The sequence below is a fragment of the Schistocerca nitens genome, chromosome 7 (genome assembly GCF_023898315.1).
Source record: "Schistocerca nitens isolate TAMUIC-IGC-003100 chromosome 7, iqSchNite1.1, whole genome shotgun sequence".
Lineage (NCBI taxonomy): Eukaryota > Metazoa > Arthropoda > Insecta > Orthoptera > Acrididae > Schistocerca > Schistocerca nitens.
The window spans coordinates 410,255,667-410,274,077 of NC_064620.1; the positions used below are offsets into that span (position 1 = coordinate 410,255,667).

Here is an 18,411-nt window from a genome sequence, read left to right on the forward strand (position 1 = left end):
ACAGTGGCATCTATCACAAAATGAAAAAGGTGGTTCAACTAAAAGATTCATATTTGTTTACGCACTACAAGAATATGTAATAAAAAATGGGGGTTCCTATTTTAAATAAACGCAGTTGATATCCGTTTGACCTATGGCAGTGCCATCTAGTGGGCCAACCATAGGCCATCTGGTTTCCCCCTTCAAGCTAGACAAATTTCGTTCTTTGTAGTTTTTTCGTTTGACGTTTATTTTGTGAGATATTTGGCCTGGTCACAATCAATGGACCACCCTGTATAATGTTTTCCTCACCCCCTACTAGCAATGATGGATGAACTGCATACTCATGCAGTATGCAAATGCAGCTCTGTTGATTAGTAGACAGAGCTTGTTTGGTGACATTTCATAATTCCAGGGCTGGTGAATTCACTCAAAAGTTGACGTAAAGATTATGAAACAATCTGTATATTTTGTTAAGTAATTGTATAGTGCAAGGATGAGAGTATTTTGTATGAATATGAGCCCCTATCTTTTTCCATTCACATTGGAATGAGGAGAACATGACTTCTCAGCCCCTTCATGCATGCCATTCTCTCTTAGCTTACTGTAGCTTACCACAGTTTTGACAAGATATCTCAGTTATACTTTAATTTCATCTATAAGGTCCATTTGACAATGACCTCAAACACCACAGCATTACTCTTGAATACCTCAGATTAAAATCTTCTTTGTAGTTCAGCCAACCACCTTGTGTCAAAGAGGGTGGAGGAAGCAGGCAAAGGTTGGGGGCAGCCTCTTGTGCTAGTGGTGGGAGTGGAAGAATTAGCAATGATCAATAGTATGAGGATGCAGAAGGCAATGGCAACCACTGCATTAAAGACAACTACAGTGTAGGCTCAGTCTAGATATAGTGAGGGTCAATGAATGAAATTTAAAGAAGTCAAGGATTTCTGGTCAGATGAGCATAGGGCAATATCAGCTGCAGTAGAAAATGGAATAACAGGGCCAGGATTCATTATGAATATGAAGTTAGGGCAGAGAATGAGGTAATGTGAAAATTTCAGTGATAGGGTTGATCTTATCGGTATCAGTTTTAGAAGCACTAGATGAGAACAGCTATGTAACTGGCCTTTTCCTAGACCTGTCTAAGGCATTTGATACAGTTGACCACCAGAAGCTGTTGCATAAGTTAGAGGCACTAGGAGTAAGGGGAGTGGTTCTCAAATGGTTTCATTCATGTCTAGAAAACAGAGTACAGTCAGTAGATATCACAAATGTCCCCAGTGGATCAAAGTACATTGAGAAACAATTACCTGATCCGCAATATATCAATACTGTGGTCCATCAAGGAAGTGTACTGGGCCCAGTATTGTTTCTGGTGTATATAAATGATTTCCCACAACATCTTAGCCACTGAGAGAAGATATTGTTTGCTGATGACAGCAACATAGTAATCACTGGTAAGACACCAGCACAAATGCTGGAAAATTCTACTGAAGTGCAGAGGAATGTTCACAAATCGTCTCAGGAAAACAAAGTAACTCTCAACATAAATAAAACAAATACAACATCCTTTAGAATGAACAGAAAACAGAGTCTCTTAAATTTAAAACTAGACATCTCCATAGATGATGTAACTACAACAAATTTCTTAGGGTTTCACATTGTCAGCCAAATGAAGTGGAATGAACATGCTACAAAACTCTCGAAAAAGATATCCACAACATGTTATGCACTTAGAGTCCTTGTATTCGCATGCAGTAATGAATGTTTGAGAACTGTATACTTTAGTTATGTTCATTCAGTAATCAGTTATGGTATTATTTTCTGGGGAACAGTGCTCAGAATTTACAAACAGTATTTAAAATGCAAAGGAGAGCATTAAGAATTATAATGAAAAGCAGTAAGTGGGCCCACTGCAGAGAACTTTTCAAAATGTTAGAAATTCTAACTGTTCCTTGTAAATTTATACTCCAAACCATAGTGTACATCAAGAAAAACATAGAAAATTATAACACAAATAGCAGTTTTCCTAACTATAGTACAAGAACAAGTCACTGTCTTCACCTGGACAGGAAGAATAAACATAAGACTCAAAATAGCTTATTGTATGAAGGTGTAAAACTGTATGATAAAGTGCCACAGAAAATAAAAGAAACAGATAACATGTACTGCTTTAGGAACAATCTTAAATTGTTTTTGTGGAAACATTGCTTTTACACTATAAGTGAATTCCTTAGTAAAAAATGATTGTAAATAACTCTTGTTTCACAATATTTAACTATATGTAATGTTTTGATAAGGACTGTAAATAACTTATATGTCACAATGATTAAATACATGTAACAGCAAACTATATAAATATATGAATGTACACAAACTGACAACATCCATACATTTTAAAATGTCCACAGATGGCTAAATAAATAAATAAATTGATAGCACACCAAACTGAAATGATAGTTGAGGTATGCAAGCTGATGATGCAAGCTAAAGATGAAGAGATAGAGAAAGTATAGGAGGATATTTAACTGCTAATTCAGTCCATAAAGGGAAGTGAAAATCTAATAGTCATGGGGGGATTGGAATGTGGTTGTAGAGGAACGAGTGAAAGAAAAAGTTACAGGTGAATATGGGAGTGGAACTAGGAATGAGAGAGGAGAAAAACTAACCGCGTTCTGTAACCAATTTCAGCTAGTAACAGCGAATACTCTGTTCAAGAATTACAAGAGGAGCAGGACAATAAATACGGAAGATTTCAGTTAGATAACATCATGGTCAGATAGAGATTCCGGAATCAGATACTTAATTGTAAGGCATACCCAGTAGGAGATAATAGACTCAGATCACAATATATTTGTGATGAAGAGTAGGTTAAGGTTTAAGAGATAAGTCAGGAAGTATCACTGTGCAAAGAAGTGGGATACAGAAGTACTCAGGAATGAAGAGATACGTCTGAAGTTCTCTAAGGCTACTGCCACTGCAGTAAGGAACAGCACAGTAGACAGTACAGCTGCAGAGGAATGGACATTTCTAAAAAGGTGGAAAGAAAAGCATAGGTACAAACAAGTTAACTGTGAAGAAACCAATAGTAACAGAAGAATTACTTCCACTGATCAATGAAAAAAAGAAGTAAAACAATATTCAGTGAAATTCAGGAATACAGAAATACAAGTTGCTGAGGAATGAAATAAATATGAAATGCAGGGAAGATAAGACAAAATGGCTGCATGAAAAATGTGAAGAAATCGAAAAAGAAGTAATGACCGACTCAGCATATAAAAAAGTCAAAACAACCTCCACTGAAATTAAAAGCAAATGTGGTAACATTATGAGTGCAATGGGAATTCCACTGTTAAATGCAGAGGAGAGGGAGGATAGGTGAAAAGAGTGTACTGAAGGCCTCTATGATGTGTAAGATATGTCTGATGTGATAGAAGAAGAAACAGGAGTCGATTTAGAAGAGATAGGGGATCCAGTATGGAATCAGAATTGAAAAGATTCTGGAAGACTTAAGATCAAATAAGGCAGAAGGGATAGAATTTCTAAAATCATTGGGGGGAAGTTGTAACAAAATGACTATTTTGAACATGGCCGATAATGCAGCAACCGTAGACAAAATTTATAATATTACTTGAAAATACAACCGAAGAGCTGTATTTTCAAGTAATATTATAAAAATGACTATTCATGTTGTGTAGAATGTATGAGTCTGCCATCTGAATTTCAAGAAAATATCTGCTGTATTATGCAGTGATGAGAATAACATACAGAAGAATGGAAAACCAAATTAAGGGTGTCTTAGGTGATGATCAGTTTGATTTTAGGAAAGGTAAAGGCACCAGAGAGTTGTTCTAATGTTGCAGTTGATAATGAAAGCAGGACTAAAGAAAAATCAAGACACATACATGGGATTTGTTGACCTGTAAAAAGCATTTGACAATGCCAAATAATGCAAGATGTTTAGAATTCTAAGGAAAATAGGGGTGGTCTACAGGGAGAGACAGGTAATATACAACTTGTACAAGAGTCAAGAGGGAACAATAACAGTGAAAGACCAAGGACAAAGTGTTCGGATTAAAAAGGATGTAAGACAAGGGTGCAGTCTTTCTCCTCTATTTTTCAATATATTCATCAAAGAAACAATGATAGCAATAAAAGAAAGGTTCAAGAATGAAATTAAAATTCATGCTGAAAGGATATCAATGATATGATTTACTCATGACATTTCTATCCTCAGTGAAAGTGAAGAAGAATTACATGATCTGCTGAATGGAATGATCAGTCTAACGAGTGCAGAATAAGGATTGAGAGTAAATGGAAGAAAGACTAAAGTAACACTATCTAGGCAGCAAAATAGCCAATGATGGATGGAGCAAGGAGGATACCAAAAACAGTATAGTACTGGCAAAAATGAAATTCCTTGTCGAGAGACGTCTACTAGTATCAAAGATAGGTCTTAATTTGAGGAAGAAATTTCTGAGAATGTACATTTGGAGAATAGCATTGTATGGTAGTGAAACGTGGACTGTGGGATAACTGGAACAGAAGAGAATCAATGCATTATAGTGAGATGTGGTGCTACAGATGAAATGAGGAGGTTTTCTGAAGAATTGGAAAGGAAAGGAATATGTGAAAACACTGACAAAAAACAGGGATAGGATGATAGGACATCTGTTAAGACAGTGAATAACTTCCATGGTAATAGAGAAAGCTGTAGAGGGTAAAAACTGAGACTGGAATATGTCCAGCAAATAATTGAGGATGTAGGTTGCAAGAGCTACTCTGAGATGAAGAGGTTGGCACAGGGGATGAATCTGTGGTGGGAAGATTCTGGGAGGGGGCTGTCAAAATGGAGTGGACCATGAGAAACAGATTGAATAAGAAATGAATTCTATGAATCATAATGTCAATTGCTGTACATCAGAACGTGGTAGAGAAGCTAGAAAATATAAAAATGGAAATGCATAGTTTCATTCTATATACAGTGCATTAAATGAAATATACTGAAATGGAAAGAATATAAGGATTTCTGGTGAGATGAATGCAGTGTAATATCAACAGCAGTGGAAAACAGAGTAATGAAAGTAGGATTCTTCATGAATAGGAACAGTTCAATTGTATGATTATACTCAATGGAGCTAACAACAAACCAGTACCAACAACAACAGTTCAGGCATACCGTACATGATGATGTTGCAAGCAGAAAATGAACAGACAGACAAAGAGTATGAGGGTACTGAAAGTATAATTTAGTACATAAAGGGAGAGAAAAATCTAGTAACTGTAAGTCAATGGAATGCTGTATTAGGAGAAAAAATAGGAGGCAGAGTTAGTGGAGAATATGAGTGTGGTAGTAAGAATGAGGGAGGAGAAAGACTAACAGTGAGCTGCAATAAAGTTCACCTAGTAATAGCAAATACACTGTTCAAAAATCATAAGAGGAGGTGAAAATACTTGTAAAAGGCTTGGAGCCATTGTAAGATTACAGCTGGATTATATCGTGGTCAGAGATTCCAAAATCAGATGTTGGATTGCAAGACAAATCCAGGAGCAGATATGAATCCAAGTCGCAATTTAATAATGATGAACAATAGACTGAAGTTTAAGAGACCTGTCTGGCAGAATGAATGTGCAAAAAAGTGGGATACTGAAGTACTGAAGAATGGTGGGATGTATTTGCAGTTTTCAAAGGCTACAGATGCAGTCACAATGAATACTGTAACAGATAGTTCAGTTAAAGAGGAATGGCCATCTCCAAAAAGGTCAACCACAGAAGTTGAGCAGACAAATACAGGTACAAGAAAGATAAATGCAAAGAAACCTTGGGTAGCTGAATACTTCATCTGACTAATGAAAGTATAAAACTGTTGCTATTTCATATAGTGTAGTTTGGTCACATCTGCTGTATGATGAAAATGGAACTAATAATTACTCAAACAATGGAAAATCCAGGATGGAACTAATAATTATGATTGATGCTGTAATACTAAAGTTTCTCCGGTTGTATCAATTGTTTGAACAGTACATGGGTGCACTGCCAGTCCATAGTACCCAACAGACACAATATTTCTATGTTCAGACATGTCAGTAATGTCACACATGCTGACAAACTGAGATCTGATGGTGTGTCGCCAACTTATATCTCTTCCCACCACAAGACATTCCTTCTGTGCCCTGTGCTCAATGGCACACATTGGCAGTCATGGAGATGTTTGAGTCAGCTTCTGTGGTAATGTTGATGTAGTTGCTGCATCCACCATGGTTGCCCAATCATTGTGTTTGCTGAGTGTCTTCTTAATTAAATTCAGTGCTGATTCCCAAGCCTTGCTGATGTTATAGCCACAGTCCCAAATGGTAATATTATCCCTGGTGAAAATTTTGATGGCTTCTCTAATGACATTGTCCCAGTATTTGGAAGTCTGCACTAAAATTCTGGTACATCTATAGTCCAAAGCATGATTCTCTGAAAAAGTGTTTGTAACCATTGACTTGTTGGAGTACATTAGTCGAGTGTGCTGTTGATGTGCCCAGCATCGATCTTTGATGGTGCAGACTTTAATCCAAAATATGTGATGCCACACTGGCATGGAATGTGATATACCCTGGTCTTCCACAAACTGAGGTCATCTTTGACACTGCAATAATGCCAGTGTGTTATTGGGCATGCACAAGAGAGTTCTTACCCACTGCTTTTTCAGTATATGCCCTACTTTTCCTGATAGTGCAGCAGTGTGTGGTATAAAGGCTGTGGCTACCTCTACCTCTGTGATTTCTTCCATCCATACAGGTTATACAATAGTGGTGGTGCAAAGGGCACACTTCATCTGCCACTTTAAGTAACCATTTTTCCAGAACATAGTTCTGAAATGTTCCAATTCTTCATCTGCAATGGAATGCACCTTGTATACTAGTGTTTTTAGTACCCCACTCTTCTGTGCAGGGTGTTGGCAGCTATCTGTATACAAATAGAGATCAGTGTGCATTTTCTTCCAATACACACAATGGCTCAGGGTGCCATCAGCTCTGCTCTTGACCGTGATGTCAAAGAATGGTAGTCTTCTTTCTGCTTTGGTCTCTGTTGTGAATTTGATGTTGGGATGTGTGGAGTCCAGATGTACAAGGAAGTCAAGGAACCTGTCTCTTCCACTGGTCCAGATGACAAATATTTCATCAACATAGCAGGAAAAGCAGGTGGATTTCCATTTGGATGAAATCACAGCTTCTTTTTCAAAGTGTTCCAAATAGAAATTGCCATTGTTACTGCCTACAATTGACCAAATATTCTCCATTAAACAGAAAGTTTGTGGAGATTAGGATATGCCTGAATAAGTTGACGGTCATCTCATCACATTTCTGACCAATGAGTTCTAGTGACTCACATAAAGGCACCCTGATGAATAACGAAACATCAAAGCTCACCATGATATCTGAAACATTCAGCCTGAAGTTGAAGTATCCATACATAGAATTGTGGATGTGATGTGGCCATTTACCCATGTAGGGATTTAGTATCTCTGTCTGGTATTTTGCCAGCAAATATGTAGGAGCTTTCATGTTGCTGACAATGGGGCACAATGGTGCCCCATCTTTGTGGACTTTGGAGCATCCATAAAGTCTTGGCAGTACAGGTCCCTGTGAAGACAATATCTTTCAACCTGGTGAACATGCAGTTGAGTGATGGTGCAGTTTCTGTTACTGAGAACTCCATATCAGAGGAGATCTACAGGCAAGTCTCCCTGACATGGGTTCTTGGTGACTTTTCTGAACTCTACCTCTTTTCGTAAACCTCATCAGTCCCTTTCCTTCACCTCTCTTACCTCCCCTTTAACCATTCTCCCAGAAGAAGGGGCCAATGGCTCCAAAAGCATGCAGACGTTTATAGCTGTGTATGTATATTCTCCAGCTCCCACTTGATGAGTAGTATTTTTGATCCATCCAGGTACATTATAAATACTAATATTTTGACAGAGTGGCAACATCTGCAGTAGCCATTTTCACTAATGAGTTCTGCCTGGCAAGTAACATGGACTTTACTTCAGTTACAGTGTCAGTGCACGTAGGAATTGTTCAATCTGAATCAGTCATTAAACATCATAACTTGACATTTTGAGGACAGGCTCTAATACCAGCAACACAATATTATCAATTTAGCTATTGGCCACAGACTAACTCACTCATACATTTTTACTGATAGCAACTGAGAGACATTTTCAATTTGGCTACTTAACACAGATTCAGTGATAATGATACAGAGATACTGACAATGTAAATGACTAATGCAGACTAACTGAAGCATAGCCTCATATACCAACTTATAGATGCCCATAAGAATAAAATTAAAAATTTAGTATCACATATTAATTACTAAAACAAATCAGAGCAGAATCAGATAACACAAAATTACAATAAGCTAAAGAGCAAGTCTGTTTAACTATATCTGTGTTACTGTTAAAAGGGCAAAATTATAGGTACTACTTCATGTAAATAATTTCTACATCTGTGGGGATTCACAGAGCCCACCAAATGTGCTAAAGAATTAAATTTTCCAAATTGAATAATTAGCAAACTAACAAGTTCCTGTCAAAGAAGTGGGCATCACTGGATCTGGACAAATCTGAATCAAAAATTATTTTACTGAGTTTTAGAAGTAACCATTATTTAAGATATGAATATTTTGAAGTACAAGAGCTTGGATTACGATGAATTTTTGGAACAGAAAGTTTTTGGAAGAAATAAAACGCTTATGGAGAAGATGAGAAGGAGGGCTGTTAAATGAGCTATATCAATATAGAAACAAACAACTACTCATTCATTGCAAATTTCACCTCAACGTGTGCTTTACAGTTCTCAAATTATGAATATTTGTTTGTGAAAATTGTTTCCAGATAAACTGACTATAACTGATTGAGGAGCTACACTGTGAATAATCAAATCTGACAAAATAAGGTCTGTACAAGAAATTAACTATACTGTGTAACTTTCTCATATGATTTTTCCACATATCACAATCAAATAAAAGAAAAAAATATATTTATGTCAGGAGTGGTACAAGACCAAGTAGGATGGCTCAACCTCACTTTGTTACAATTAGATCTGCCATTTATGTTGTCTTAATAAATAAATGTTCTTCTGAAGTTGAATATCAGCTCAACAGCCTCTTTTCTACTAAACACACTATTTCCCCAATGATAGTAAATCTTTGCTCACTTGTTGCCTCACAACTCCAAACACTTGTGTTCTTGCAGTTCATATCCCTTCTTTTAGCAGGCGATATGCACCCAAATGCCCAGGTTGCTTACAGTGATTATTTTATGTTCTCATATTGCATTGAATCCCTCATGACATATGATCATACTGGGAGATAGCACAGAATGTTGACTGCACAACAGTTTAACATTCCTTCTGTGTCCCCCTATGACCAGAGTTGAAGAATACATTAACTTTTTAAAATATCAACTTTTTGCCTGAAAGAGGACCTAATCATCATTTCAGTGTATCAACGACTTAAAACAAAGTTTTATAAAATCTTGAATTAAATACCCTCTTTGCAGTGGAATGTTCAATGAACTGGATCTTTCTGAGAGATTAAAAAATCATGAAATGTTTAATTTGGCCAAAGGAAATAAAATACCATTTACAAGCAATGGAAAGAGTTGAGAGAGGCACTCACAATTTAGTTAAGGTGCTGAATGATAGACGAGTGTGTAAAATAATATTACATGTAAGTCATCGCTAATTTGTTAATTCTGAGTATCTCTGCCTATTGCTACTTGCTGTTGACTGCATTAGTGTTTTCACTAACTCAATAAATATATTTTCAAAGCATTTCTTGCACAATACCTGAAGATCTTACACAAATTTACTTGTCCATAAATTCTGAATGAAATCAAATGAAAGTGTGTAACAGTTCATAATCAGAAAATTCTGGATGAAGTGTGTTAGTGTTTTTCCATGTTCTAGAAAGAAGGACCTATTATTTTTTTATGTAAAGTGATCATTCCATCATATAAACAACTACTGATAATATGGAATATAAACAAGATGTTACATGAAAACATGCTATTATACAAATTACCATGAACTACAAAAATAAAAAAATATTAAGACAATTATCTGTTGTATTATCATTCATTAAGAGAAAATTGAATTAATGACATTAAATCACTTTTTAAAGAGTCTACAAATCTTACTACCAAGTACTTACTACAACAAGCTGAGGCTCTGAGGGCTGGCGAAGAGGAGTGTGTTTATGAAGAATAGCTCGGTTGTGCTCTTTCACTAATTCCACTTTTCCATCACCCGCAGCTACAATAATATTAGTGACAGTATGCTCATCCAGCAGTGCCAGTGCAGTAACACCTTTGAAAATGTTTGAGTCTGTCTTAAAAATACTCATAAAATAATTTCTAAAGTCTACACAATACATGTTTTTTAAATTTTAACTGATCTAATAGTTTTTAATTTTTTGGCATATTCATATACTGTTTCTGTTTCTTTTAGATACACTACATCTTTCTGCAAGTACCAGGAAGAATTATTCATATCTGTGCTGAAAATTGCACTAAATAACAAAATAATTTGGATAAATATGGAAGCTAAAGAGTAATTTTCTTTCTTTTTTTTTACATGGCTAACATTAATTCCCCAATAGTTTCTATAAATCCACAAGTTACTCCATTTATGGTAGGTTTGGTCATGAGTCTGCCAACAAAAAGATTCAAAACAGGAGCTGACTCATCACCATTCAAAACAAGAAGCAGCTTCCCTATATCATAAAGACAACTGACAAAACAAAACTGTTTGCACAGGTGATAGTGAGAGTACAGTCCCCATGAATGACTCAAGTCACTACAAAGATATATAGATATATAGGATAATCTATTTATTTATCTCTCTCTCTCTCTCTCTCTCTCTCTCTCTCTCTCTCTTTCACACAGGGGCAATTCTACAAGCAGCTCAAGGGAGGGGGGGGGGGGGCTAATGGAGGAAGGGGGTTTTGGGGAATGGAATACGGCTTAAAGAAGTAGAGTTGGGGTCCTCTACTGACAAACTGGTAAAATCTGGTGTTGCTTAGAGTAGTTTTTGGTAACTGTTTTGGAGTTCAGGGTAAAAACGTGTAATAATAAATAATAAGATGCTTATTTTAAGATAAATGATATTTATTGGTTTAGGTAGTAAGCTGTTTGCACTCTTATTCTTTTGTTAAAATTTTTTGGAATACATTACAACCTATATTGCTACATAATTTAAAAAAAAAGAGATTGATTCTGTTGGAGTAAGATATTCGCTGATTTCTGAAGTCATATATTATCCAGTGTAACATGATGCTCCATGTGTGGCAGGGGGGGGGGGGGGGATATAACCCCTGCCCCCCCCTCCCCCCCCTGCCCCCACACCTGCTTTCACATCCACTTAATTCTGCAATATTGCTAGATTAGTATCCCCCTGAGATAAGATAATGCAGAAAATTGCTTAGTCTTATCTCAATGGCTCTTTTCATAATGAAAATTTTGCTTTGTGATGGTGTGAATTCTGCTGTGAAACTTACCATCAGGTTAAAACTAAAGAAGAACCATTCTAAAAAATAAACTGTTTTCCTGTTTAATGGAGTATGTGGTATGATGGACACCTTGACTAGTTAGAATAATGTGATACACAGATGTTCAAATCCAGAAAAAAAATTTATTTAGTCCTATTGGGCCATTTCAGATATGTGAAACAGCTCTACCTAGCTCAGCGTCCAGTTTGTAGCTGTGATGAGAAATATATTTGACTACATGTTAATGCCAGTAAGTTTCTAAAAGCCTCCACTTACATCTGAATGCTTTTGAGTATTTTTCATAATAGATTATAGATATTTCATATCTCTATTGTGTTATTGCAGCTATGTTTAACTCCACAATATGAAAATTAGGAAGTTTCTTACAGCTTCTAGTTTTATTCGAAGTTGCATGTATATCTCAAGATGTTGATCTAAGTAGTATGTGATCAAATCTATGTTGATGTGTGTTACCATAACACCAGGAACTAATTAACTCCTCTTTGTTTTATTTTATTATGTGTATTTTTTTCTATCTATAAAGTTATGGTTCCAGATATTTTAGGAGCTTTGGATGTACATATATGGATAAGAGCCAAAAGAATAATTGGATTTTCAGTTTTGCAAAATAATAATCATGCCCACTGTTCAATTATCATAGGTATGTACAGTCTATATACACACATTTTAGTTCTATTACTCCATGCATTAGAATACATCTTGAATTTACTATCTGTCTGCCTACACAAATTTTAATTCTATTATGCTGTATGCCTGCTCCCAATTTCTTGTATTTAAAATGTTTTCATTGACAGGATAGAAAGGATTTTTTATAAACAACAGTTTTATGTTTGTTTAAATTTTTCTATCAAACTGATATCTGAAATAAAAAATGGCAAACAATTGTATAGTTTTAGTGACATACAGATACTACTTCTTTCAAGTCTGACTGTGTTGTGGAACACGTACTTTTTACAGGTTCTGGTAGTATGATTATGTGCGATCTACGATCAAAAAGTAAGAGATTTTTTTTTTTTTTGCAGGTTTTATACATCTAATTTTCAGTTTCTTTATCTTGTTGGTGCACATGTTCCTGATGTATGTTTGCATTTTCAACTCTTTTGAATATTTAGTTTATTGTTGCAGTCAAAAAGATTATACATAGTTTGAGTGTTCAGTGACTTTACTTTCAAAAAATATGAATCAAAGAATTTCAATTAAATTTTGTTGAAAAATGAAATAAAATGCAGCAATTCATTCAAAATGTTAACGGTGACTTTTAGCAAAACTACTATGAGCAAGGCAAGAGTTAAAGAGTGGTATAAACTTTTCAAAGAGGGTCAAGAAGACATTGAAGAGACAACTGCCCTGGACACCCTAGCACATCACTTACTGATGACAATGGGGAAGAAGCACAGAAAAAGGTTCTGGAAAACTACCAGATCACCATCAGAGAGGTTGCTGATGACATTGGCATATCCTTTGACTAATGCCAAGCAATTTCTGTGGATGTTTTGGTCATGAAATGTGTAGCAACAAAGTTTGTTCTGAAGCTATTGAATTTCATCCAAAAGTGATGTCTCATAGACTTCACTCAGGAACTACTGAATGAAGTCAACAACAATCCAGAACTTCTAAAACTGGGCATAACAGCTGATGAAACATAGGTTTATGGGTATGATGTTGAAACCAAGACCCAGTTGTCCTACTGCAATGGCCTGAAAAGCCAAGACTGAAAAAAATTTGACAAAATCAATTATATATGAAGGTTCTTCCCACTGTTTTCTTCAACTACAATGAGATGTTGAAAATTTTAAGTTTTTTGAATAGTGGCCCATGGCTGTCTGTTGTTCTTGCAGTAGTCATTATTCTGTTGATTACTTTTTGCAGTTTGAAGATTTTTATTCCATCACTCGATTGACCCCATATTTCAATTCCATATGGGACCAGTTTAAGACCAAGTGACAAAAGTTGTAGCTTGGGGCACCAAACTGAGAAGAGCACCAGGGGCACCCAAGTGCAACGTTTGTTTACAGTATGTCCCACAAATAGTAGCAAAATTAGTAATGGGTGAACATGTACAAAGGAAGATGTGTGGGGGGACAGGGGAAGAAATTGAAAAGTCACTTGTGTGGAAAAGTGTCCTCAAATGCAGAGATCAAATACAGCTGACCTTAGTTTGCTTCTTATGGAACAAAGTGGTCTTTCCACAGTAATCAATTATTTATGGTGAGCTGTAATAACTTTGTATTTTGGACTACATTCATTTCCATATTCTTCTTGTGTTGTTTCAGAATGGTATTGTTTTAGTTTACTCTTTCCAGAGACTTACACTTATGGCAATTGCTGTGGCAATAACACTGAATTCTGGAAATAATGAAGTCAAGTTGGATCGATTTTTGAACAGGCATGACTTTTCAATGTAAATGGAGTGAGGTGTGGAACTTCTTTGTGGGAAGTGGGCTATCTTGCTCTCTTAACCTTATTGTTGATGGTTCATGCCATATGAAAACAGTGAATAAAAATAGGCATAGTAGGCTAATTTACTGATACGTTTATCACCAAAATTTGCAACAACCCTAATACCATAAGTAGCTGAACCTAACCATTTCAGCAGATCATCGATGTGTTTCTTCCAATTCAATTTCTCATCAGTGCACACAACCAGAAATTTTGAGCCGGCCGCTGGTGGCCGAGCGGTTCTGGCGCTACAGTCTGGATCCGCGCGACCGCTACGGTCGCAGGTTCGAATCCTGCCTCGGACATGGATGTGTGTGTTGTCCTTAGGTTAGGTTAGGTTTAAGTAGTTCTAAGTTCTAGGGGACTTATGATCTCAGCAGTTGAGTCCCATAGTGCTCAGAGCCATTTGAACCAGAAATTTTGAGTATTCTGCCTTAGCAATAGACTTCTGTTCATAGTCTATATTTATCACTGGTGTTATGCCATTTACTCTATAGAATTGCATAAACTGTGTTTTCTCAAAATTTTGCAGAGAACCACTTAATAATTTTCTGAAAGACATTATTTGCAATTTCCTCAGCTGACTCTTGCTTCTTGGGTGTGATTACTATACTTGTATTATCAGAAAAAAGAACTAGCTTTGCATCTTCATGAATATAGAGTGACAAGTCATTAATATATATTAAGAACAATAAGGGACCCAAGACTGAACCCCGTGGGACACCATTCTTGATACCTCCCCATTTAGAGGACTCTGCTGGTTTTTGCAGACTATCTGTGCTGTTAATTTCAACCTTATGCATTCTTTCAGGTAAGTATGAATTAAACCATTTGTGCACTGTCCCACTCATACCACAATACTTAAGCTTATCTAGAAGAATTTCATGATTCTCACAATCAAAAGCCTTTGAGAGATCACAGAATATCCCAATGGATGATGTTTTGTTATTCAGTGCATTTAATATTTGATCAGTGAAAGCATATATAGCATTTTCTGCTGTAAAGCATTTCTGAAAATCAAACTGACATTTTGTTAGTACTTCATTTATATAAATATACATTACTTTTTCAAGAATTTTGGATAAAGTGAGATTGGGCAGTAGTTGTTAGCATCAGATCTATCCCCTTTATTATGCAATGGTTTAACAATAGCATATTTCAGTCTATCTGGAAAAGAACCCTGTTTCAGTGAGCTAATACATATTTGTAGCTGAGAATCCTACTTATTTGTTGGAAACAAGCTTTTAGTACATTGTTGGTAATGCCATCAATCCCATGTGAGCTTTTACTTTTAGGTGAATTTATTATTTTCCTTATTTCAGTAGGAGACGTGGGTTTAATTTCAATTTTATCAAACCGCATAGGTACTGCCTCTTCCATATACTGCCTTGCATTTTATAATGAATAGCTGGATCCTATTTTCTCTACAATACTTAAAAAATGATTTTTAAAAATGTTTTCTACTTCTGGCTTCTTGTTGGCAAACTTTTCATTGTGTTTAATAGAAATACAGTCTTCCTGTGCTCTCAGTTGCTCTGTTTCCCTTTCCACAATATTCCAAATTGTTTTAATTTTATTATCAGATGCGCTAATCGCAGACATAATGCACATACTTATGGACTTTTTAATAACTTTTCTTAATACAGTGCAGTAGTTTTTATAATGTTTCACTGTTTTTTCGGAATCATTACTCCTCCTAGCTATAAGATACATTTCCCTCTTCTGTTTACAAGATATTTTTATCCCTTTAGTAAGCCATGGCCTTTTACATGGTTTCTTACAATTACATTTCACTGTTTTCTTAGGGAAACAGTTTTCAAATAACCCCACAAAGGTATCATGAAATAGGTTAAATTTTAATTTAGCGTCATATTCCCTGTACACCTCATCCCAGTCTAACTGTTGCAAGCTTTCCCTAACATTTTGAATTTTTAAATTGTTAATGGAATGCACTATTTTGGAAGACTGTTTTGCATTACTGTATGGTTCTATATCATATACTGTAACTAGCTGTGCATCATGATCAGACAGACCATTCTTAACAGGAAAAGTTTTATTTGATTAAATTTATCTTGGTCTATGAAAACGTTATCTATCAGTGTGCTGCTTTCCTGTACCATATCAAAATCAATAACTGATGTCAAACTCAATGAACCAAGTAATATTTCAAGGTCAAGCTTTCTATCAGACTCTTTCAGAAAATCTACATTGAAATCCCCACAAACAATAATTTCCTTTTCTTTGTCTGACAGGTAGCACAACATAGAATCCAAGTTTTTCAAAAATAGTTGAAAATTTCCCAATGGAGACCTACACACAGCTACAATTATAAAAGTGCCATTATTTAGTTTAAGCTCAAACGCACATGCTTCCATATGTTGCTCTATGCAAAATTTTTTAGTTTCCAAATTTTTCACACTATGACTGATTTTTAACATATATGGCAATTCCTTCTCTCTCCATACTATCTCTACTTACATGTGCTGAAAGCTTATATCCACTTACATTAACATTTCCATACCTGTGACTATATGTGACTGTGATAGTACATCTATTCCACCCTCAGTCTCTAAATCTTCTAAACAAACAAGAAACTCATCTACTTTGTTTTTTATTCCCCTGATATTCTGATGCAATATATTAACATTATTTTTCACTGTGTTTTTATGTGAATCTTGTGACATACTAACATTATTTGTCACTGTACTGTTATGAGAATCTTGTGATATTTTCACATCTCTAGTACCTGCCTAGTTATTGCAGAATACATCACCTCACAGTAGGTTCTAGATTGCAGCACACTTTTGTCTGGAATTTTATGACAGCAGATGCATTTGTGGCAATTATAGGGCTGTATTTTCTTTGCCAGCACAAACCTTCATTAGATATAGCAAAAGGAATGATAAGTTGTTCTACTACTGTAAATTCAGTGCAGAGGCACATGGGCAATTTAGGTGCAACAGCAGTGGGAGATAAAAGAAAATGGTCGACAAAAATTATTGTCAGTACAGAAGAAGAGATCACCGGGACTCACTACAAATTACAAAAGGTGATTTAGCAGGGAGCATTACTATGTTATGAAAATTCAGAAATGATATATGGGGTCTGTAGCATTGCTCACGTTGTACACCTGGTGCAAACATGAGTCTACTAGTGACCAGCATTCACATTTTAGAAATTACTGTTTGCAGAATGTAGTGAGAGCTTCTCTCTATTCATATAGTTTTCTAATGCTGAAGCCAGAGTTCAAGGTGAAGGAAAACCTTTTTTCTCTGTCTTGGTCTCATGAGCTAAAGCTTTTGCTTCACATTTTATTTGTAAATTCCAATGCTTAAGCTGCCCAAAAGGAGTATAATGATACTGAACTTAGTCCTTAGTCTGAGCAATAAATTTCTAAGAATGCCAGTTGCCACACAGCATTGAGTAGAAATGGATCATATACTGTGGGAAAACCATAACAGAAGAGAATTGAAGCATTTGAAATGTGGTACTACTAAAGAACAGAAAATTTGGTGGACTGGTAAGACAAAGAATGGAAAGGTTCTCTGCAGAATCAATAGTGAAAGGAAAATACCAAACACACTGACAACAAGAAGGGACAGGATGATAGGACATATGTTATGACATCAGGGAATAACTTCCATGGTACTAGAGAGAATAATAAAGGATAAAAATTGTAGAGGAAGGCAGAGGCTGGAATCCACAAATAATTGAGGATTTAGGGTGCAAGTGCTACTCTGAGATGGAGAGGTTGGCACAGGAGAGGAATTCGTGGCAGGCTCCATTAAACCAGTCACTGAGTGGTTACGAAGATAGTCTAAAAGTCTGATGTATCAAGTCAGCATATGATTTAAATCCTCTACTAGAAACCCATATAACTAGAAGAATAATTGTTGTCTGTATGTAATGGTTTCTGTGATCTGAGTTGGTGTCTCTTTGCAGTGCTTGTAGTGTGCCTCTGGCTTAAGACTAATTTCTATAAACATCAGTGTCTAATTGTTGCACATTGCTGGGATGTATTCACTTGAAACTGATGACTAATGATTTCACTTTGTTACTGTATGTGGTTACATTAACAGTTCACGAACTGTATCTCATATTAACCACATTTTTTTCTTTCTAACTATTTCATATTAAGGAAATCCATTATTCCACAGAGACTGTATGTTCTATATTTTATTTTCTGCTATTGGGCAGTTTGAACCACAAAGTCATTTTCAAGCTATCATGTACATATGACTTGACATAATACACTGTCTTACAAGAGGGTCAAAATACCCACATTTGCCTATAGCAGAAGATAAAATATAGTACAGAAAAACAGCCTCTGTGGAACAATAACTTTGATGCAACAAGTGATATCAATCAGTGGACATAGACAGCAGTGATACATTTCAGTGTCCTATTGTTCTGGTGATCACTCTTAATAT

General features: G+C 35.8%; 1 protein-coding gene across 1 annotated transcript in view; it reads right to left on the reverse strand.

Moving 5' to 3' along the window:
• LOC126195663 (cilia- and flagella-associated protein 52-like) overlaps window positions 1–18,411 on the reverse strand; it is a 115,245-nt gene that overhangs the window by 70,850 nt on the left and 25,984 nt on the right. Inside the window, exon 6 of the mRNA XM_049934288.1 lies at window positions 10,187–10,341. Coding sequence (XP_049790245.1) covers window positions 10,187–10,341 — 155 coding nt within the window. The remainder of the gene's footprint in view (window positions 1–10,186; window positions 10,342–18,411) is intronic.